The sequence below is a fragment of the Stegostoma tigrinum genome, chromosome 33, assembly GCF_030684315.1.
Source record: "Stegostoma tigrinum isolate sSteTig4 chromosome 33, sSteTig4.hap1, whole genome shotgun sequence".
Classification (NCBI taxonomy): domain Eukaryota; kingdom Metazoa; phylum Chordata; class Chondrichthyes; order Orectolobiformes; family Stegostomatidae; genus Stegostoma; species Stegostoma tigrinum.
Window position 1 is genome coordinate 37,037,013 of NC_081386.1, and position 23,973 is coordinate 37,060,985.

General features: G+C 42.8%; 1 protein-coding gene across 2 annotated transcripts in view; it reads left to right on the plus strand.

Moving 5' to 3' along the window:
• The first annotated feature begins 103 nt into the window (after window positions 1-103).
• Window positions 104-23,973, plus strand: part of LOC125467393 (AP-3 complex subunit sigma-2-like) — a 50,067-nt gene continuing 26,197 nt past the window's right edge. The window contains exons 1-7 of one of the 2 annotated variants that reach the window (XM_048563172.2): window positions 104-299; window positions 389-464; window positions 1,188-1,320; window positions 1,947-2,153; window positions 6,891-7,051; window positions 13,550-13,641; window positions 16,947-17,058. In XM_048563172.2, coding sequence (XP_048419129.1) covers window positions 208-299; window positions 389-464; window positions 1,188-1,320; window positions 1,947-2,153; window positions 6,891-7,051; window positions 13,550-13,641; window positions 16,947-17,058 — 873 coding nt within the window. In that variant the 5' untranslated portion in view covers window positions 104-207. Of the gene's footprint in view, window positions 300-388; window positions 465-1,187; window positions 1,321-1,946; window positions 2,154-6,890; window positions 7,052-12,385; window positions 12,520-13,549; window positions 13,642-16,946; window positions 17,059-23,973 lie in introns of those variants that run through there. The other variant, XM_048563171.2, reaches the window with a different exon arrangement.

Below are 23,973 nucleotides of genomic sequence, written 5' to 3' on the forward strand. Positions count from 1 at the left end.
CACTGACACAGAAGACACCGCCCCTGAGCATGTCTCCGCCCACTGACACAGAAGACACCGCCCCTGAGCATGTGTCTCCGCCCACTGACACAGAAGACACCGCCCCTGAGCATGTGGACCCACCCACTCTCCACCGGGATCTGTCCGCAGGTCCCTGCCCTGATCCCGGAAGCGCTGGGTCATCTGTTTCGGTCCTAACAAGCCGCTATGAGCAGAATATATGATGATAAAGCGTTAGCGAACAGGCCGGTCATCCCGGAGCCGGTGTCGGGGCGCTGGGAACCGGCTGAGCTGCAGCGGTGAGTGCTGGTAGCGGGGGAGCTGCAAAGAGATTGGAGGCGGGCAGCGGGTGGTCTGAAAGGGGGTAACGGCTCCGCTTTGTTTGCAGCGGCCCTGGGGTGGTGCTGGAGGGAAGATTGCGGGCCGTCAGCCGCCATCAAATCATCGAGAGCGGAAAGAGCACGGTAAGGGACGGCATGATGTTTCGGGAGGGCCCCGGGGGGGTGCGTGCTGCTGCTGGAGGCCGGGCTGTGACGAGCAGAGTGGGGCGTGGTCGGTCGGTCGGGGCGGGAGCCGGGAGCGTGGTGTTAGTGTTTGTCCTGAGTCTCCGGAAGTGAAATTAAATCTCAAATTTACAAACACAACAAAAACAGGAGTTGCTGGATTTACAGTCTCCACAGTCCTTTTCGTTAAAAGAAATACTGGGAAGGTCATGTGGCACTGATTTGTATAGCAACCTGCCTCCTAACTAAAAGCTTCAGGTTCAAATCCCATACCAGGTCAAGGAGGGCGAATCCATGATGCTCCAATGATAAACAGGTATTTGTGTTTTCAACAGAGCCCTGATAAAGTGTCCTTGAAAACTTGCTATATACGCTATGGACTGATGAAAGGTCATTGACCTGAAGTATCTCTCTCTGTAAGTTATCTACCCTCTTGTGTAGAAAATTGATGGCTTTTATATCCAGAGAATTGGAGTACAAGGATGCAGAAGTTTTCCTGCATTTACAGACATCCACAGTTCTTTTGGTTTTTTCCTCAAGTTTACAAAGTTTCGCAGAAACTGAGTATTCTGTTTGTAACCGACGATCCTTTGCCACAACTGGAAACTATGTAGAATTCACTGCTCTACTTGGTTTAATGAACAAAAATGTCTAGATTTAAAAAAAACTCTTTATGCTTTTCAGCATCGTTATTTCATTCTTTATATTCAACCAACAAGGATCCATAAAAGAAAGTTTGATTCTGCTGGTGTGGAGATTGAACCAAATTTCAGTGAAACTAAAAAGGTCAACACTGGCTATTTGATGTCTTCCTTCAGTGAGTATATGAAGCCAAATTTGAGTAGCTATGACCATATTGAAAATTGAAATAGATTTGGTAGGGTGAATAGCCTACTTTGTACAACAGCCTCAAGGGTTGAATGGTTCCTGTTCCTAGATTTGGGAAGGTGAATGGCCTCCTATTTGTGTATAATTCTTTCAAGTAGCTGAATGGTCTCTACTGGTCCTGTCTAACAGCCAAGAGCGGCTGAACAGCTTCCTCTTGTTCATGTGTGTAAGTAAGGAGGATGTGGAGATTGAAATTTTCTGGAAATTAGTGTTGATAATGTTACCAGCTTTGGTGTGGGGCAGTGGGAGATCCCATTTTGTTTCTGTAGAGAACAAAAATAATTACATATTCAAAGTCATTCCACCTATTATAAATGATCCATACAGGCACGTCAGTTTTGGGTAAGTACTGAACATTTGAGTTTCTTCCTGTTTAGACTTAGTCTGTGTCAAAGAAAAATGACTGAAAACATAAGTGGTAAAACCTTAGTGAGTGAAAATTGCTGCGAGAATAGCCTCATTAAAAAGCAGGTGAAAATTGTCAAGCACCTAATGCCATGGGCTCTCAGGCCTGCTCCTTAACCTTGTGTTTTCATGTTTTACATCATCCGGTAGAGGTGGAAGCAGCGGGACAGACAGACAAAATTTTGGTTGAAGATCTGAAGCGATTAATTAATAAACCAGAGCTTATTAAAATCTCAGAGAAACACACCCCCAATCAGAGCTTGGCATTCTGGATCTCAGAGGGAGAGGTGGAAGACATTGAGCTGGAGGTTGAAGATTGTTTACGACTGAAAACCTTGGGGGACAGTCCTTTTATTTGTAAGTTTGAATGTTACATCCTGGAACAATTGATTTTTACTGAGATTCACTGTTTTTGCAGCTGTAATTTCTTACCAAACGAGAAGCAAGAGTTTCCATCAAGTCTGAATCCCCAAATTTTTCATTGCTGATGGTTGATCATCACAGTTGGAAAATGAGAAACAAGGCAATCTGTACATAGTGGGATTCTACTCACCCAGCCCCTCAATCTGACACATCCACTCTCTCTCTTCCCCAAGCATGTGTATACACACTCTCTCTTAATAAAATCTAGTGCCTTGAAGTTGAATCAAGGCAATTACATAAACAGAATATTGGGGAAAAATGGTTTAAAAGATAGGACAGTGCAATATATTTTTGAAATTTTTCATACCTCACTAAAAATATACTCCAACAGTCCACCAGGAAGGATGTATCATTGGTATGGAACTGAGATCTGGACAGATTTAGAAATCAGCAAAAGAGAAATTAGAGAGAAAACATTCCAAAAATTTAACCAAAACTATAAGGTGCTTTTAAGTATTTAAAAATGAAAAGTATAACCAAAGTGAGCCCTTTTAAAGGGCAAGATTGTGGAATCAATAATGGCTGATAGTGGAATACCGGAACAGTCTTGAATAAGTTTTATTTTATTAATTCATGAACTAGGCCAACATTTATTTAGAACATAGAACAATACAGCGCAGAACAGGCCCTTCGGCCCTCGATGTTGCACCGACCTGTGAACTAAGCCCCTCCCCCTACACGATCCCATCATTATCCATCTGCTTATCCAAGGACTGTTTAAATGCCCCTAATGTGGCTGAGTTAACTACATTGGCAGGCAGGGCGTTCCATGCCCTTACCACTCTAAGTAAAGAACCTGCTTCTGACATCTGTCTTAAATCTATCACCCCTCAATTAGTAGCTCTGCTATTTGTAGCTATTTCCCATCCTCAGTTGCTGAAGGGTAACTTAAGAGTCAACCACAGTGCGTTTGCTGATCAGACTGGGTAATGACATTGCCATTAGTGAACCACAGGGCTTTGTAATGATAATTGACAATAGTTAAATGTCTGCCATTTGCCTAGCTGTTTATATTGTTATTGCACACATCTCATCATCTGACATAGTGGGATTTGTACCCATGCCCACAAGGACATTAGACTATCAGCCCTGTGACCATACACTACACTACTACCTCCCCTGGGAGATGGCAGGTATAATAGAATAGGAGTTTGAGAAAAAAAACAAAAATTGTCAAGTGGATATTAACCAGCCTATATCCTTTTATAGACTGTTAAGTGTGCAATATTTTTAGATGGACTAAAATATGAAAAATTGTGAATTTGTCCGTTTATCACTAAGATTGGAAAAGGAGCATTATTTTAAATAGCGAGAGATTGCAGAACTCTGAAGCCCAGTGGAACCTGTGAGCTGGGACATGTACTATTAAAAGTTACTATGCAGATGCATTTAAGTGATTAAGAAGGCAAGGTTTGATCAGGAATATTCAACATGGCTTTGTCAGAGGGAGGTTGTGCCTAACAAATTTGATAGAATTTTTCCAAGTGTTAGATGAGTGTCTCGTAGTTGATGTAGTTTGTATGGATTTCAGCAAAGATATTAACAGGGTTCCAAGTGGGCAACTGACTTTTTTTTAAAGAAAAAGTAAAAGCACATGGAATCCAGGGTAACTTGGCAATTTGGATCCAAATTTGGTTTAGTGATTAGAGAGAGAGAGAAGTGACAGAAGGCTGTTTGTGTGACTCGAGGCAGGTGTCCACAGGGATCAGTGCTGGGCCCCTTATTGTTCATGATCTATATAAACAGTAGATGAGAGTGGGGTGAGGTGTTGAAAATAAGTTTTTACTGGAGTGTAGGTTGTTGAGGGGTGACCTTGTAGAGATTTATAAAATCATGAGGGACATAGAAACGGTTAACAGGAAGGATTTTTGCCTAGGATAGGGGGTGTTCAAAAATAGGGGACATATTTTCAAGGTGAGAGGAGAAAGTTCTAATGGGGCAGTTTTTTTACACTGGTTCATATGTGGAATGAAGTGTCAGAGGAAGTGGTGGATGTGGGTACAGTTATGATATTTGAAAGACATTTGGAGAAATACATGAATAGGAAACATTGGAGGGATATGGTTCAAAGACAGGCAAGTGGGACTTGCTTAATTTGGGGAAAATGGTTAGCATAGACTAGTTGGACCGAAGGGTCTATTTGCAGTGTGGCTCTGTTATGCAAAGTTTCACTGGCTGACAGTGAGGAAAGAATCTTGGATTGCAGGTAGACATGAACAGATTGGGCAGATCAGTGTAAATGAAATTTAACTTTGAAAAATAAGATGTGACATTTGGAAGAAAGGAGTAATCAATGAATGGCAGGACGCTAGGAAGCTGAGGATCATAGGATCTTGGGTTGCTTGTCCATAGTTTCCTAAAGGCAGCAGGACAGGTTAATAGGATGGTTCAGAAGGCATATGGGACACATTACAACTTGGCCTTGGTGTAAATTATAAGAGTAGGGAGATTTTTTTGCTGCTGTACTCTATTTTGATGAGACCACAGCTGGAGTATACTGTGCATGTCTGGTCACCACTCTATAAGGATAGGATTTCATTGGAAGGAGTGTAGAGCAGATTCACCAGTATAAAAGAACAAAGAACTGTGAATGCTCGAAATCTGAAATAAAACAGGAATTATTGGTCTGGAGCATCAGTGGAGAGAAATCAACCTCAACATTTCGGGTCCAGTGGCCCTTCTTCAGAACTAGCTATTGTAGCTAGAATAAGATTGGTATATGTGCTGAGATAGGACGTGGGAGGAGGGGAAGGAGGAAATAGAGCCCAGGGCAGAGAAAAGCATTGGGCTGAGAAAGGAATGGATAATGGGGAATTGGGGGGGGAAAAGAAAAGCTGCTGATGGAGACCACAATGAATTGGTTATTGTGAAAACAGTCCATGGGTGGACTTAACGTACAACACCTCATATTCTGCCTCAGCCCAATGGCCTTAACATAGAATTCACCAATTTTAAGATCTCCCCACCCCCGTCTCATTCCCATGTCCAAACATCCCTTTCATTCCCCACCTCTTTGACCTGACATAACCCGTCCATATGAGAACATGGAACAGTACAGGCCCTTAAGCCCACAATGTTATGCCAACTTGTTACCCTACTCTGAGATCAAACTACCCTACATTATACTATCCTGCTGAGATTGGTTGGCTTGCTGATCTGGTTTGTTGTTCCGCAGATGTTTCATTACCCTGCTGGGTAACATCATCAGTGCAGCCTCCGATGAAGCGCTGTTGTGTTTTCCTGCCTGGTTTTAAAACTCTGGTGTCCGTTGAGCTGGATTACCTCACTTCGGGTTTTCCTTCACAGTGGAGTGTATAGGGTCTAGCTCTGTGTTGTGGGGTTCTAGCTCTTTGAGTTTGTTGAAGGTTTTACTTAGTGAATCATTTATTGTCACATGTATTCAATATAACACAGTGAAAAGTTTTACACTGTCACCATGAATCAACACCGTTCTCATTTAACTTAAAATAAAATAAATTGAAAGAAAGATAACTTGACGACAGGATAATAAAATGTGAGGCTGGATGAACACAGCAGGCCAAGCAGCATCTCAGGAGCACAAAAGCTGACGTTTCGGGCCTAGACCCTTCATCATCCAGCCTCACATTTTACTAACTTGACGACAGTCCAACTTTTCCTTCTCCACTGCCACTTTCCCACTCCAGGATACACCAGCCTACGCCACGACGGCATTAGAGTCCTGCTCTGGGATTCAAAGGACAATAATATCCATGGTCGAATATATCCAATGATGTGATGTTTGTTTGGAGGTTCCAATCTGCAGATCCTCTATGAATACCTTTCCAAACTAATTTATGAACTGGCACACTCTAAACATTATATACCTTAAATGGAGTTTACTATATTATCATGATCTGCTGCAATGTCTGAGAAGTCAGTTGAGCATGAGTGAGAAGGCTGTCAGTTGGTACTTTTTATTTAATGCAAAGTTCCCTTATTATTAAAGTGGTTTATGTTGTAAGTAAAGTAGAACAGTGTTGTGTATACCCCCTGTCTTTTCACATTAATTATGCAGACCTCTAGATCAATCTGCACACTCCTGGTCCCATAGGTGCTCTTAATAAAATGTTTGCTATATTAGAATTTTTTCTTTTGAGCCTCTAGATTTTTTTTTTCCCCTTTTCACAGCGGAGGTGGGTGGGAGAGGGAGGTTTTTTTTGATTTCCAGTTCTGGATATATCTGGCTGTACTGCCCTCAAATCTGAACCATACAATGGCCTGACCAATCTGAGGGATATTATCAGGGAGCATTTCCCTAATTCAAAACTTCCCAGTATTGCTTTGTTTCAAAATGTAATGATCTCACTACTACAAAATCAACATTGCCATGTATAGCTAAAGATCTGTACCAATTGATGTTACAAGTTGCAAAATTCACGTATTTTAGCTTGATAGTGTCTGATTTCTATTCTAGTTTACAATCTAAACAGGAAAATGTGTGGCCCCTTACACCACCGACTGAGCCGTGACGGACTGTAGCAAGTATACAACTTTAGTCAAGATTTCACAGTAATTAAGTCTTGTACCCTCCAACAGTGGGTCACTCAGTGTGAATTTAAGTGAACAACCTGTCCATATGCCAAGCTTGACTAAGTCTGACTGGTTTAAAAATATCACTAGCCTTTACTGTAAGAATGTAATTTTTTTTAGTTTCACTGGCCAAAATGGATGCTGGAACTGTGACTAAATGCAACTTCGCAGGAGGCGAAAAGGTTGGAGCTTCTTGGACTGACAATGTATTTGCTGCAAAGCACAAAACTGAGCAAGAGACCAAAGCTACCCAAGGAGAAGGTGCTGATGAGGATGAATGGGTAAGACCTGGATGGAGTGTTCCCTTCACTTACTCCTTATTGGCAGATTTATCTGATCATTAGAGATGCTTTGCTCTAGTCGTACTGTTCAGGTACTGATAGTCCAGTGTCTACAAAATGGCAAATGCATTAAATCAGCATGAACAGCTGACAGATTAAATATTAAATTACACCCAGGAGTTAGTTATCATTAATAACCATTTTTACAAAAATAAAGATAGAAGTTGGTCTCAGGATACAGCTTAACTGTCATGTTACAATTTGTTTGTGACAGTTTGTAAAAATGTGTTTGAAAGCACTTGTAAGCAATCTTTTAAAATTCAGATTAATTATAAATATGATTTATAATTGTTTGGAAATTTGATGGTGAATGTCATGCCAGCAGTGGTGCAGAACAGAACAGGCTGTGATATGCAGGACTTGCTAGTTAGTGGATAAAATTAGATGCGCGGTGCTATGGGTAACAGGCAGCTGGTCTGATATTAGCCATGAACAATTTCTCAACAGAATCTATTTGTGATCAGTGGAAGTGTTTTAGAATCCAATTCATGGGTAGATTCTCTGATCAGAGACATATTTCTGATTCTTAGCTTTTATGTCTTTCCCTTTTGTACAGCCCCTAAAAGGAGTTATTTTATCTTCCAGTTCATCTGAAGGCTGAATTGTGAATATAAGCTTGACTATTAGCTGCACTAACCCTGTGTTTCCAGTATTTTCTATTTCCATTTTTTTAATGAATGATCTCGTTTAATATTTTCATTTTAATTTTTTTCCCCCTCCAGGATGATTGACACTCCAGAAAGTCATCAAAACCAACAAATGGCAGTTATTCTGGAGATTATTGAACGGAATCAGAGATCAAGCTGTTTTTCATTCAGCTCTTAATTTTAAAATTTGGAACAAAACTTTACTGACAATAAAACCTAAACATAAATTTATCTAGCAACCACCCCAACACCCACAAACGGAGCTGCATCAGGACACTACTTAAACGAGCCACAACACATTGTAGCAACCCAGAACTATGCAAAGTAGAACAGGGGAACTTATACACAGTCTTCAAAAGGAATGGACAAACGAAAAGCACAATCCACCGTTAACTCCGAGACAGACCACAACAGGAAGACACAACATGACCAGACTCATGAATCAACCTCCCATACATCAAGGACATTAGAGGTGACCACAAGACTACTCGGACCCCTAGGTATCAGAGTAGCCCGCAACAGCTACTGACGAATGTAAGAGATCTCATACCTAAAACCGATGTAATGTACAAAATACCAAACCGGAAATAATACCAACCATCCCAGCAAACCGGGGCATATAAATAACAAATGGGACAGAACACCAACACTTCACTGAGGTGCACTGATGATATTACCCAGCAGGGTGATGAAACGTTTGCAATCAAACCCACCAACTCAGCGAGTCAACAACCTCATCCACAACCTGAGCTACAAATCTTCTCTAACTTTAAGCTTCAATATCTTTGTTTTGTTCAGCATCACAAAGTTAACCAGAGGACTGTGAAAAATAATTATATATTATATCTGCAAAGGCCTTGGTTTACTTCTCGTTTAAAATAATCCTTGAAGTAATTTTATTGAGACCAGAGATGCCTTGTGATTCCCTTAGGACCTCGGCTGGTTTGGAACACCAGAAGGTGTCAGACAAAGTACTTTATTCAGGTTGGATGGCTGGATCCCACAGTGTTTTCAGAGTTAGCTCGTGAAGGAGGAATCCAAAGCCATCTTTACTTCGACTGGATTACTGAGTGAACCATTACAGCTACATGTCCTGTGACTCCACATTAATCTTGGATCAATAATGGTCTGTTTTATATGCTCGAATCACCATCCAACATACCCTCCATCTGTATTGTTATCCGTGGTTCATGCAGTGAAGACGGAGCAAGGATCAAAATGGTTGGAAAGGTTGTTACATTTATAGTCTCTGCAGCAATCCTGAGCATCTCACATTATTCCTCTCTGACAACATTCCATTATGTTATTAAAAGCTTCCTGTAAACCTATCCTGAATGGTCAGACTGTAATTTACCTCCTGATTCTTCTCCCAAACCTGGTGTTATTCCTGACTTTTTCCTTCGGCCCCAGAAGTATTTTATTGTGAAGTGTAAGTTGGCAATATGTTCTGAACTGATTAGGAGATTGATATACTTGTCACTAAACCTTGTCAATGTGTTGTGTCATAGTGAGATGATTTGATGTTCTTACGATTGACCAGCCGGTTCATGAATGTTTTGACGAAGTCAACCAAGGTTTACACCTGTATATTTTGAGTACTTGAAGTAAGAGAATGGACTGTATGTGTTCTTTGAGAGTAGCCTAGATTCCCTACAGTGTGGAAACAGGCCCTTAGGCCCAACAAGTCCACACCGCCCCTTGAAGCATCCCACCCAGACCCATCCCCCTATAACCCACACACCCCTGAACACCAGCTAATTTAGCCTGGCCAATCCATCTAGCCTGCACATCTTTGGACTGTGGGACGAAACCAGAGCACCCGGAGGAAACCACGCAGACATGGGGAGAATGTGCAAACTCCACACAGACAGTTGCCTGAGGTTGGAATCGAACCTGGTTCCCTGGTGCTGTGAGGCTGCAGTGCTAACCACTGAGCAACCGTGCCGCCGCAAGAGACAAGATAACCAGGACAAAATTACAAAATAAACTTCTTGGGAAAACAAAACACTGGATGTACTTTCCAGCTGATGATGTATTGAAGTCAGCAGTGTCGTTACCACATGAAGGAGCAGTGCTATGAAAGCTTGTGATTTCACATAAACCTGTGGGATTATAAGCTGGTTTTGTGCAATTTCTGAATTTGTCAACACCACTCCAACAGCAGCACCTCCACACGATGATGTATCGGGCTGAGAGTCAATTTATATCAACATAAACCTTTGATTTTGACTGGTCAAATTTTGAACACCAGGTGGATATCCTTTCCTGGCTACCTCGTTTTAAATACTTGTATTTGAAACATGCTTTCATTGGTTCGTTCTGACTAGGTTTAGTTCCAGCATATTATCACTTTGTGTAAACTGTGGTCAATGATTACCAGAGGGATTGAGGTGTGAAGTTAAGATTACTGATAAATGTAACAAAATAATTTCTCCCAGCTTCATTGCTGAGATGCTTTACCTGTTTCCAGATGCAATTTAGCAGAACTTGTTAACAGTTAAAATTTCCTGAAGATCACGCCTCATCTTTACATAAGCCTCCTCCTTCCTCTTGACAAGAGATTCAACTTCTTTAATAAACCACGGTTCCCTCACTTGACCACTTCCTCCCTGCCTGACCGGTACATACTCATCAAGGACACGCAGTAGCTGTTCCTTGAACAAGCTCCACATTTCAATTGTGCCCAGCCCCTGCAATTTCCTTCCCCATCCTATGCATCCTAAGTCTGCCTAATCACCTCATAATTGCCTTTCCCCCAGCTATAACTCTTGACCTGTGGTATATACACCTATCTCTTTCCATTGCTAAAGTAAACATATTCTAATGTTCTGCCTTCCGATCCATAAGTACTCTACCCAACTTTGCAACACCACCTCCTTTTAAAAAAATGAACCATCATGATGAAAGATGACTTCATTTTTTTCTCTCAATCTCAATGCCATTATTACTAAATAAGTAGGTCATTAATAGACTTATTCATTCCCTATTAATCCTATATACATATATAAAACATTGAAAGGAGGAGAGGGAGGAGGTGTGGGTGACATCCTTGACCGCATTTCCCGCAAACGCCCTTGACCGCGTCTCCCGCAACACATCCCTCACACCCCGCCCCCGCCACAACCGCCCAAAGAGGATCCCCCTCGTTCTCACACACCACCCCACCAACCTCTGGATACAACGCATCGTCCTCCGACACTTCCGCCATCTATAATCCGACCCCACCACCCAAGACATTTTTCCATCCCCACCCCTGTCTGCTTTCCGGAGAGACCACTCTCTCCGTGACTCCCTTGTTCGCTCCACACTGCCCTCCAACCCCACCACACCCGGCACCTTCCCCTGCAACCACAGGAAATGCTACACTTGCCCCCACACCCCCTCCCCCACCCCTATCCCAGGTCCCAAGATGACATTCCACATTAAGCAGAGGTTCACCTGCACATCTGCCAATGTGGTATACTGCATCCACTGTACCCGGTGTGGCTCCCTCTACATTGGGTAAACCAAGCGGAGGCTTGGGGACCGCTTTGCAGAACACCTCCGCTCAGTTCGCAACAAACAACTGCACCTCCCAGTCGCCAACCATTTCCACTCCCCCTCCCATTCTTTAGATGACATGTCCATCATGGGCCTCCTGCAGTGCCACAATGATGCCACCCGAAGGTTGCAGGAACAGCAACTCATATTCCACCTGGGAACCCTGCAGCCATATGGTATCAATGTGGACTTCACCAGCTTCAAAATCTCCCCTTCCCCCACCGCATCCCAAAACCAGCCCAGTTCGTCACCTCCCCCCACTGCACCACACAACCAGCCCAGCTCTTCCCCTCCATCCACTGCATCCCAAAACCTGTCCAACCTGTCTCTGCCTCCCTAACCTGTTGTTCCTCTCACCCATCCCTTCCTCCCACCCCTAGCCGCACCTCCATTTCCTACCTACTAACCTCATCCCACCTCCTTGACCTGTCCGTCTTCCCTGGACTGACCTATCCCCTCCCTACCTCCCCACCTACACTCTCTCCACCTATCTTTACTCTCCATCTTCGGTCCGCCTCCCCCTCTCTCCCTATTTATTCCAGTTCCCTCCCCCCATCCCCCTCTCTGATGAAGGGTCTAGGCCCGAAACGTCAGCTTTTGTGCTCCTGAGATGCTGCTTGGCCTGCTGTGTTCATCCAGCCTCACATTTTATTATCTTGGAATCTCCAGCATCTGCAGTTCCCGTTATCTCTGATACTATTATCTGTGATGGAATACTACCCACTTGCCTGGATCGGGGCAGCTCCAATAACTCTCAAGAAGTTCAACACCATCCAGGACAAAGCAGCCTGCTTCATTGGCACCACATCCACTCCCTCCACCAACAATGCTCATGAGTACAGATAGTAGGAATTGCAGATTCTGGAGTCAGTGATAACACAGTGTGGGGCTGGAGGGACGCAGCAGGGCGGGCAGCATCAGAGGAGCTGGAGAGTTTTGGTTCGGGATCCTTCTTCTGAATTTTTTTCTGCCTATTTGTGTGTCAGGGTCCCGAGCCGTTCCTCTGGTGCTACCCGAGCTCCACACTGCATGAAGTGTTGGTGCAGCGAGCGGCTGCGGCGTGGGTTGGGCCGGGGACCGGAAGTGGTGTTGCTCCAGGCGGCGGCAATGGGGTTGGGGACCGGAAGTGGTGCTGCACTAGTCAATGGCAGGATGATTAAGGCGATTCTGATCTTTAATAATCACGGGAAGCCGCGGCTCACCCGCTTCTTTGAGCGCTTCGTGAGTACCCGGGCCCGGGAGTTGGCTTCCCCCGCCTCTTGGGCGAACATTTCACTTAAAAGCGGTTTTGTGTAAAATTCCCTGTTTTAAATTTTCCAGAATCACCAACTGTCCCGCATTAGCCTCTGGCCTGTTCCCTCCGCCATGGCCCAGACAGAGCCTTTTCCAAAACACAGCTCTCCTCACAAGCCCCGCTTTATAATATCATCCAGCCCGCTGCTCTCCTCAGTCTTGATCACGTTTCTCAAAACTTTCCATCATGTCTCTGTGGCCAGATTACAGGCTTTAATGTGAATGGGGAAGTGCAAGGGTCCCAACACTGAACCCTGGGGTACCCACTGTGCAATTCCTCTACAATAAAACTTAACCTGTCACCACCATGTCCTGTTTCCTGACTTTACCCCTTACATTTCAATTTTTTTGAAGTCAATTATTTATAAAAATCAACTAAGTAAAACATGATGTTGCCATTCCTTGTACAGTTTCAATGTTTAAATATTTCCTTTTTCTGTTATCTTCGATCCCAATTGCTGTTCTTAAATCGTATGTTTACATTTAATAATTGGAAGTACTAAGCTGGAGACTTTCGTTTCTACCCCATTCTGTGGAAAATCTTACCTGCAAGATCTGCCTTTTTTATTTCCTCTTTAGTGTTTATAATGTGTTTAAGATTTTCCTTTATTTAGTATTCATTATCCCCCAGCTCACGGATAAAGAAGACAGTGGTTGGTGCACTTTTGGCACTCTGTATCTGCGATTTGTAAAGAAATAATTTGACAGCCAAAGTGCAGTCATTGATGTAATTCTATCCCTTGTAATACAGATATTGTTCTGAAAGACTGTATATCCTGTTTATTTCTAGTAGACCTGCATGTACTTCTGTCTTTCTGTTTCCTGACTGAAGACTACACACTTGCTGTTTGGTTGTAATGTTGATTGGTGCTTTGATTGTTTCTTTGATAACCACCAGTATCACAGCAGCGGCTTCAGTATTTCTCAAAACCTATGTATGTTTGTTTTGAAACTTTAGTCAGAGGACATGCAACAGCAGATCATCCGAGAGACATTCCATCTAGTGTCCAGGCGAGATGAAAATGTCTGCAACTTTTTGGAAGGTGGCAGGTGAGTGGGTGGATTGTCGGTGAAATTCTCAAGTGGAGGTTGCTCTGGACAGATTGTTACAGCTTGGCTCCTGTAGGTGGGGTGCCACTCACAGTTGTCTTAGAAATCTTTGGGGGTGTGGCAAACATGGTAGGTGAAAAAGCAGCAGTGGATTTGGTTTATTCAGGTTTTCAGGAAGTCACAAAAAGATTAGAGTTTATGAGATTGGGGCTCTTTAATGAGCTTGCATTGAGCATTGATTAATAAAATGAGTAAGAATAAATGGTTCACTTTCATGTAGTGTTGGTTTGCCTAACTGAGAATATAATGAAGCTGAATTAATGTAAGTAATTTAGTTAATAATCATACAAGTTTTGCACGGAATATGTCAATTCAGCTCCCAGACAGTGCTGTATTAACTTCTACTTTTATACAGTAAAATTATTGACTCCTGTCTGGAGTGAGTCTTGATGACTCGCTAGTAAATTGTGTTATGATCCTGTAGTCTACAACATTTCCATATTCAGTTATTACCCTAAAACCTGCCCTCTTGTAATCCTGAAATAATATCAAAAGGTTAGCAATAGAATTCATATTGATATAATGATATGGTGGATTAAATTTAAGCAGTTTTGTGAAGTGATGCAACTGCAAGGAAGAATGTAGAGAGGCAGCATGAGCTATGCAATTCATACATGTAGAAAGCAGATTACGTAGAGCAAGCTTGCTGCAGGCCTGTCGGTGATTTGGATGGGTAAGCCAGAGACTTGGGCTAATGCGCTGAGGAAAGATTCAGGTCTCACCACATCAGAGAATCCTTACAATGCAGATAGAGGCCATTTGGTCCATCAAGCCTGTAACAACTGTCCAAAAAGCATCCCACCCAGACCCTTCCCAGTCTCCATAACCGCACATTTCCCTTGGCTAATGCACCTAGCCCACATATCTTTAGGACACTATGGGGCAATTTAGCATCATTGAACTGCAGGAAGAAACCGGAGCACCTGGAGGAAACCCACACAGGAGAATGTGTAAACTCCACACAGAAAATCACCTGAGGCTGGAATTAAACCCAGATATTTGGCGTCGTGAGTGCTAACCACTGAGTCACCATGCCACTCCAACTCCTACTGACTTGTTTAAAACCTTCTGTACTTCTCTGGTGGTATAGTTCATAGAATGTAGTTTTCTTCAGACACGGCGAGAAAGTATGAATTCCACGTGGACAGTCATCTGAGGGTGGAATCGAACCCAGGCCCCTGGCGCTCTGAGGCAACGTTACTAGCCACTGTGCCATCCATGTCTGTTGATGGAATTTTAATTTAATGAATGAATCTGCGATACAAAGCTAGTTTTGGTAATGGTGACAATGATAATCATCATGTTTATTGTAAAATTCTTTCCGGTTCACTAATGTCCTATAGGAAAGCAAATCTGCCATCCTTTCCTAGTCTGGCCTACATATGCCTCAAGGCTCAGTGATGTGGTTGACTCTGAATTGCACTCATGAGAATTCAAGATGTAGAGGTGCTGGTGTTGAACTGGGGTGGACAAAGTCAGGAGTCACACAACACCAAGTCCTAGCTTTCTTTGAAATCACGCAAGTTTTTGGAGTGCAGCACCTTCGTCAGGTGCAGTGAGAGCGCAGAGCACACAGACCCAGAATTCATAGGCAGTGTGATCAAGGGCGGAGAGATCAAAAGATCATACTGCTGGTGTGAGTAGAGTTGTCAGATGATAAATCTTTGCAGGTGTCAAGTCTCTGCAGCATATGAGATGGGCAATATTGGCCAAGTCACATGAGCTTCTTCATGATTGTGGTTGGTGGTGTTCCCATGTATGATGGTAGCGTCCATGTCGATGATCTGACATGTCTGGCAGAGGTTGCCAAGGCAGAGTTGCGTGGTGTTGTAATCGATCTTGTGTTGAAGGCTGGATAGTTTGCTGTGAACAATGGTCTGTTTAAGGTTTGGGGGTTGTTTGAAGGTTTGAAATGGAGGTGGAGGGAAGATCTTGGCGAGATGCTCATCTTTATTGATGACATGTTGAACACTGAAGAACACAACGTAGTTTCTCTGCTTCAGGAAAGCACTGGACGAAGAAGAGTACTCTGTCGGTCATATCCTGTCTGCCTTCTGAGGAGGTTGTGTGGTTTTTTGCAGTGGCACATTGGAACCTGCAGTTGCAGAGTTGAGCATCATATTCTGTTCTAATGAGGGCGTCCTTCAAAACCTTCAGGAGTCTGTCACATTCCTCCTCATTTGAGCTGACTCTGTGTATGCTCAGGTCTTGTACCTGGGGATGGTTTTTCTTTAAAATATGTTCAGGGTGGAAGCTAGAGAAGTACAGCATTGTGAGGTTGTCCATGGATTTGCAGTAGAGTAGTTACTGAGGTGTCTGTCCCTGGTGGACATGTGTGTTGCCAAGAATGAGAGTCCAAGGTTGGCCCGAGGCATGGTATGTTAGTGAAACCATGCAGATGCTAAGACAATGGATGAATGAACACTATACAGCAATTGCCAGACAGGAACGTTCCCTCTTAGTCAGGGAACACTTCAGTGGTAAAGGACATTCAGCCTCTGATCTTTGGGTAAACGTCCTTCAAGGCCGCCTTTGAGATACGCAACAATGCAGAATCACCAAGGAGAAACTGATAGCCGTGTCCTGTACCCATGAAGATAGCCTCAACAGTGATCTTGTGTTTATGTCGCACTACAAGTGAACCCACCACCCTTCTGCATCTGTAAGATGTTCCTTACTGTCCTGTTTTGACAGAATCACCTTAATAAATTGTTATGATTTCTCTACCTTAATTAGTTTATACGGTTTTGAATTCGATCTGCTATTCCAGTAATTTACTTCGTTTCCAGCACCACTTGCGTTTTAATTGTTTGTAATTATCTCTCTCTGCCTCACTTAATTAGATTATAGGTCATCCCTTTGCTGGGTATTTAGCTGTTGACACTTTACTCACCGTCCAGCACTCCTGGTCACCTGCAGAGACTTATCATCTGACACTCCACTCACACCAATTGTATGATCTTTTGATCTCTCTGCCTATAAACTCTGGGTCTGTGATGTAGCTTGCTTTGTAATTAGTTGAATGCGTAAATCTCAATGTCCCAAATGTCTTCCATGTGGAAACCCAACAGCCAATTTGGGAACAAATTTGTAGAAAAAATCTAATCTGATTCCCAAAAACACTGAAACCAATTGCGTGAGATGCTACTGATTGAGAGATATGTTCCTGTTCGCACTGTTATTGGTCAACTCAAGAATCTAACTGCTACTTTTTAACTGTTCATATTGTTTTTGCTTTGTTCCAGTTTGATTGGTGGGTCTGACTACAAGCTGATATATCGACACTATGCTACTCTGTACTTCCTGTTTTGTGTTGACTCGTCTGAGAGTGAATTGGGAATTCTGGATTTGATACAGGTTTGTGAGACGATGCCATTCTCCTAGTATAACTCCATTAGTCTTGTAGGGTCGACAGACAATCTCAGCAGGAGAGCCAGATAAATGCTTTCATAGGAACCACAGAAATTACACAGCACAGAAAGGAGGCATTTGATCCAACTTGTCCATGCTGACTCAAAAAGATGCCCCAGATGCCCTTTCTGATCATCAGATAGTCAAGTTTTAAAGGTTCACGTATATTTTACTGAAGTTATTGCAAAGTCTTTTGCGTTGACTTCTGTACTTAACCCAAGGCAATGGGAGTCTTTGGGGATGGTGTAATGAAGTTTGACTCTATATCTAACTTCCATTGTTTTACCTACCCTGGGAGTTTATTATGGGGACAGTGTGGAGGGAACTGTAATTTCAGTTCAAAAGAAAATGGGAACTTTAGTTTCAGTTTAAAAGAGTAGAACAGGCTCTTTTTTCAGTTCAAAAGAGTAGAGGAAGCTTGACTCTGTATCTGTCCTGTACTGTACCTGTCCTGGAAATATTTGATGGGAAGGGTGCAGAGGGAGTGTTACTCTGAAATTAACCTGATGCTGTTACTATGCTGGGGAGTTTGATGGGGAGTATTGCAAAAAACACAGACAGACAGCTGAAGCCAATCTGTCTTCCTATCTCTATTGCAACACAGTAGCATTAAAGCCTTCAAGGACCTTTAAAATTGACTCCTGTGGTTCCTAACCAGACATTTTGAATAACCAATCCAGACATTAGTTTTTATATCTTAAACTGAAGACTCAGTAATTTATTAACAATACAGTATCTTTAGCAGAGTAAAATTAAACAACAAAGTAATCTCATTGTTCTTTGCAGTAAACCCCAAAACGTTATTTTTACATTTACAGAAAAGACAAATATAGTTGGGATAAATAAAAAGAAAATAGCAAAATGGGCAAGATTGCTTAAGTGATTTTCACAGGCTATTGTTTGACATGCATAGAATGTCATCTTCAGAAAATCAATCAGAGACACCTTCACAGTTCATCTAGGTAAAGAAAGGCGTTGGTAGGTATAGATAATAAAATGTGAGGCTGGATGAACACAGCAGGCCAAGCAGCATCTCAGGAGCACAAAAGCTGACGTTTCGGGCCTAGACCCTTCATCAGAGAGGGGGATGGGGGGAGGGAACTGGAATAAATAGGGAGAGAGGGGGAGGCGGACCGAAGATGGAGAGTAAAGAAGATAGGTAGAGAGAGTATAGGTGGGGAGGTAGGGAGGGGATAGGTCAGTCCAGGGAAGACGGACAGGTCAAGGAGGTGGGATGAGGTTAGTAGGTAGCTGGGGGTGCGGCTTGGGGTGGGAGGAAGGGATGGGTGAGAGGAAGAACCGGTTCGGGAGGCAGAGACAGGTTGGACTGGTTTTGGGATGCAGTGGGTGGGGGGGAAGAGCTGGGCTGGTTGTGTGGTGCAGTGGGGGGAGGGGATGAACTGGGCTGGTTGAGGGATGCAGTGGGGGAAGGGGAGATTTTGAAACTGGTGAAGTCCACATTGATACCATATGGCTGCAGGGTTCCCAGGCGGAATATGAGTTGCTGTTCCTGCAACCTTCGGGTGGCATCATTGTGGCAGTGCAGGAGGCCCATGATGGACATGTCATCAAGAGAATGGGAGGGGGAGTGGAAATGGTTTGCGACTGGGAGGTGCAGTTGTTTGTTGCGAACTGAGCGGAGGTGTTCTGCAAAGCGGTCCCCAAGCCTCCGCTTGGTTTCCCCAATGTAGAGAAAGCCGCACCGGGTACAGTGGATGCAGTATACCACATTGGCAGATGTGCAGGTGAACCTCTGCTTAATGTGGAATGTCATCTTGGGGCCTGGGATGGGGGTGAGGGAGGAGGTGTGGGGACAAGTGTAGCATTTCCTGCGGTTGCAGGGGAAGGTGCCGGGTGTGGTGGGCTTGGAGGGCAGTGTGGAGCGAACAAGGGAGTCACGGAGAGAGTGGTCTCTCCGGAAAGCAGACAGGGGTGGGGATGGAAAAATGTCTTGGGTGGTGGGGTCGGATTGTAAATGGCGGAAGTGTCGGAGGATAATGCGTTGTATCCGGAGGTTGGTAGGGTGGTGTGTGAGAACGAGGGGGATCCTCTTGGGGCGGTTGTGGCGGGGGCGGGGTGTGAGGGATGGTAGGTATATCTGAGTTTTCTATTCTCTGAACTTACAAAGGATAAGGGTGGTTAGGCAGGGAACTTTGAAATCTTCAAACTGTAGCATTAACGGCCAGATTCCTTTTACTGAAAACTCTGCCCAAAATCCAATTCAAACTCTGATCGCCCTTCTCCAGGACGTCTCAGTTCCATTCAACAAAAACTATCTGCTTGAGCATGGGTCTGTTCCAGACTTGCTGGAACTAATTCCCAGGCACTGACCTTGTTAATAGCCTACTTCTGTTATGTGTTTAAACACACCACTCTTCTCCAGTAATGGTGCAAAACCTTTTGGTCTGGAACCAACTTGCAAATTACTTCCAGGCCTGGCTTTTTGAGTAAACAAAAGCTTGTTTTGTCTGTTTTTATTTTGACAAGCTGTCACCCACAGCCCAGAAGTATTTTTTCGCTCTCAGTTCCCAATTCACAGCTCTAAATCAAAATGGAGAAAAGAATAAGATTAACAAAAAATCAAAGATGGCTCTAATGGTGTAGAGGGAGTGTCTTCTTATCTAACCCCTTGCTGTTGTAAGGAACAATATATTTTCCTATTAAGATTATAAACTGAGAGGGAATTTGTACACTGAATTACTGGGTAGGTTTTCCATCTTGGAAAATATAAATGATGCACATTTTTGGCTGTGCAAGAGAATTCTGCTTTTGAAGCAATGAGATCACTTCTTTGAGCAGCACCAAGGTAGGTTTTGAGTTAAGGAAAAACCGCGTGAAAACAGCCCTTGGTTCAGTCGAGCTGCAGATTGCTGCAATTTGATAAGTGACAAGCATCCAGAGGCCAGAAAACCGAAAACATCTTCCTCCTCCTGGTTTGAGTGAAAAGACAAAAAAAAACACAAGGAAGCTTGAGAGTGATTTCAGACACAATCAGATGTAAATCTGCAGGGTCAACTATCAAAGTGAAGGACAATTATCACTTTACACATAGCAGTTTATTATCATTACTGAAATCAAAAGGAGTTGTGAAAAACAATTTAACCCACCCTTGAAATCTGAGCTTTGTTCCCAACATATGTCATTTTAAATCCATTATGTGTCAAAGCATCTGTATTTGACTGTTGTAATTGCGTGTGTGTGTGTGCGTCTGTACAGTTGGAGTTTTATAGGGGTATAGTTTTAAATTGTACAGAGTAGATTAGAAAGCCATGCTTTTCTCTGTCACTTGTTCAAGTTAAATGTGTTACAGTAGTTAATTATTTTCTGTTTATGATGAAACCTGGTGGGATTTTTTTTGTCTTAAATACCAGCCAGTCAGGTATATTGGTCAGTTTGATGGTCTCATTGGGATTGTATTCATTTTCTGATGGCTTATGGAACAGTGTGGCTCATTTATTAATGCATTCTTCCCAGTTAACACATGTGCCTGGCCTTTGAGTGTTTAATTGGACAGTATAGAAGAAATTTTACTTTGTAAGGTACTAAAGACTTTAAGTCAAAGCACCTAAGTTATTGATCTCTGTACTAACAAAAACAGATCTGTTCTACCCCCTCTATCCAGGCTTGTGCAAAATTTTAAACACCATGATTAAATTAGCCTTTGCCTGGTCTATTCCAAATAAAATAATCACAGCTTATCAAATCTGAACTCACAGCAGGACTTCTTCATTCCTGACCACATTCTGTTAAATGTTAACTCTAGTTCTGAGGTTCAATTGGAGAAGCTTTTGCTGTTCACCTAACAGAAAAGAGAGTTAAGAGATTTGATTGAGATTTTCAAAGTCAAGATGAGCCTGACCAGAGGAAATGTGGAGAAATTGTTCCCGTTAATGGAAAGATTGAAAGCTAGAGGGTGCAGGAATATGTTGATGAATAGATGGAGCAATGGCATCTTGAGGAAAAACAGCAAGGATGCATGGCCTGAGAGTTGGATAGAGATATGTTCTTTTGTGGCTTTGAGAAGTGAATTAGTTCAGTATTTGAAGAAAAACAATTGCTGGGCTGCGTGGATAAAGTAAGATTGTGGGACTGAGTGAGTTACTGTTGCCAAAAGCTAACATGGACGCAAATGCAGCACCTTGCATATATCTATACTAAATTCTAGTTGCCATTCCTTGGCTCAGTAGTCCAGTTGATCAAGATCCCATTGTACTCTTAGATAATCTTCTTCACTGTCCACTATACCATCAATTTTGGTGTCATCTGCGTGTGCCTCTTATATTCTCATCCAAATCATTTATATAAATGACGAACAACAGTAGACCCAGCACTGATCCTTGTGGTGCACCGCTGGTCTCAGGCCTTCAGTCTGAAAAACAACCCTCTATTACTACCCTCTGTCTCCTACCATCAAGCTAATTTTGTATTCAGTTGGCTATCTCTATTTGGATCCAATGTGATCTAACTGTACTAACCAGTCTACTGTGCAGTACCGTGTCAAGACCTTGCTGAAGTCCATGTGTACAACATCTACCATGCTGCCTTCATCTATATGCTTGGCCAATTCTTCACAGAACTCAAATCAAATTTGACAGACACAATTTCCCATACACAAAGCCATGGTGACTATCCCTAATTAGTCCTTGCCTTTCCAAATGCATGTGGATCCTGTCTCTTGGAATCCTCTCCAGCAACTTTCCACCACTGACATCGGGTTCACCGGTCTATAGTTCTTAGGCTTTTCCTTGCAGCCTTTCATAAATAATGGCCCAATATTAACCACTCTCCAAACTTCCAGCACCTCACCTGTGGTTGTTGGTGATACAAGTATCTCCGCTAGATGCCCTGCAATTTCTTTTCTAGCTTTCTACAGTGTTCTAGGATACACTTGATCAGGCCCTGGGGATTTATATACCTTTATGCGTTTTAAGACCTCCAGCACGTAATATGGACTCCTTTCAATACATCACTATTTACTTCGCTGAGTTCCCTAGCTTCCATGTTTTTCTTCATGGCAAATACTGACAAGAAATTTTTGTTTAGGATCTCACCCATCTCCTCTGATTCCACATACAGACAACCTCAACAATCTTAAAGGGCCTCAATTCTCTCCCTTGTTGCTCTTTAGCCTTAAATATATTCTAAGAATATCTTTGTATTCTCCTTTACCTTATCTACCAAAGCTATCTACCCTTATCTGCCCTCCTAATTTCCCTCTTAAGTGTACTTAACCATTTCCAACTGTCCTACTGCCTTGAGAATCTGTGAACGTTCACGTCACTGAACGGTCCTACTGTTTCTCTACCCTCCTCAGTATTTTGCCATTTATTGTCTGTGGCCTTGCCTTATTAGCCTTCCTCTCCTCATTACATGACATTTTTTCAGATTGAATTTCATTTGTTATTTTTCTGTCTCCTTCCTCTGTCCATGTGATATCATCCTACATTGTACAATGATTTCCCCCTCACTGAGGTTGTAGACTTGCTCACTGAGCTGGTGTTTTTGATTGCAGACGTCTTGTTACCATATTAGGTAACATTGTCAGTGTGCCTTCGGTGAAGTGCTGGTGTTCTGTCCCACTTTAAATTAATATCCCTTGGTTTGCTGGGGTGGTTGGTATTACTTAAAGTTTTATTTATCGGTGGTTTGTATATTGGGTCCCGTTCTCAATGTGTTTGTTGATGGAGTTCTGGTTGGAATGCCAGGCCTCCAGGAATTCCCTGGTATGTCTCTGTTTGACTCGTATTATTATGGATGTGTTGTCCCAGTCGAATTTGTGTTCTTCGTCTGTATGTATTGATACCAGTGAGAATTGGTCATGTCTTTTGATGGCTAGTTGGTGTTTGTGTATCTTTATTGTCTTCCAGTCTGGCCTATGTGATGTTTCCCACAGTCTTTGCATGGTATTTTGTATGTTATATTAGTTTTATTGGTTGTGGGTATGCGATCTTTTATGTTTGTTAGTTAATAACAAGTGGGACAGAACACCGACACTTCACCAGAGGTGCACTGACAGTGTTACCTAGCAGGGTGACGAAACATCTACAACTGAACACACCGGCTCGCTGAGGGAGTCTACAACCTCATCCACAACCCGAGCTACAAATCTTCTCAAAAACTATTTATGCTTTTCCAGACTTTTGGTAGTATTCCAGCCTCATCCAGAAAGACACACAGTTGTAAATAAAGGATGGCTCAATGATGGCAGATGATGACAAATGAAATCATTAACATATTGACTAGCCCCAGTTTGAAGACTTCAAGGGGAATTAGAAGGGTCCGAAAGGGTACCTTGGAGAAGATCAGGCTGTTCTTCATGGTGGATAGGAGTTGAGAATAGAATTAAGGGAGCTAAAGATAAACTATGAGAATTAATTAGTTAAACATTAAAGCAAAACCAGAGATGAATTAATCGTTGTTTGGAAAATTCAGAGCTAATAAATGATTGGCAGCAAATATTTGTTAAGGCAGTATAAACAGAAAATACTGAAAATATTCATGTTTGGCAATATTTGTGGGAGAGAGTTACCATTACAGATCTCTGTTGTTAAAGGGTTACTGTATTTGACTGGCTGCGTTGCATCTTGGTACTGGTATAAAAGGCTGGTGAGTTTATACAGTTGATGATGTTCATATGACTTCTACTAAGTACCAATTTATTTTATTCATTCATGGTTTGAGGGCATCACCAGCATTTATTGTCCATTCCTAATTCCCAGAGAGCTGTTAAGAGTCAACCACATGGAGCCACAAGTAGGCCTGTCCTGGTAAGGTTGACAGTTTCCTTCCCTAAAGAACGTTAGTGAACTAGGTGGGTTTTCCAACACTTGGCAGTGGATTGATGGTCATCCTTAGACTCCT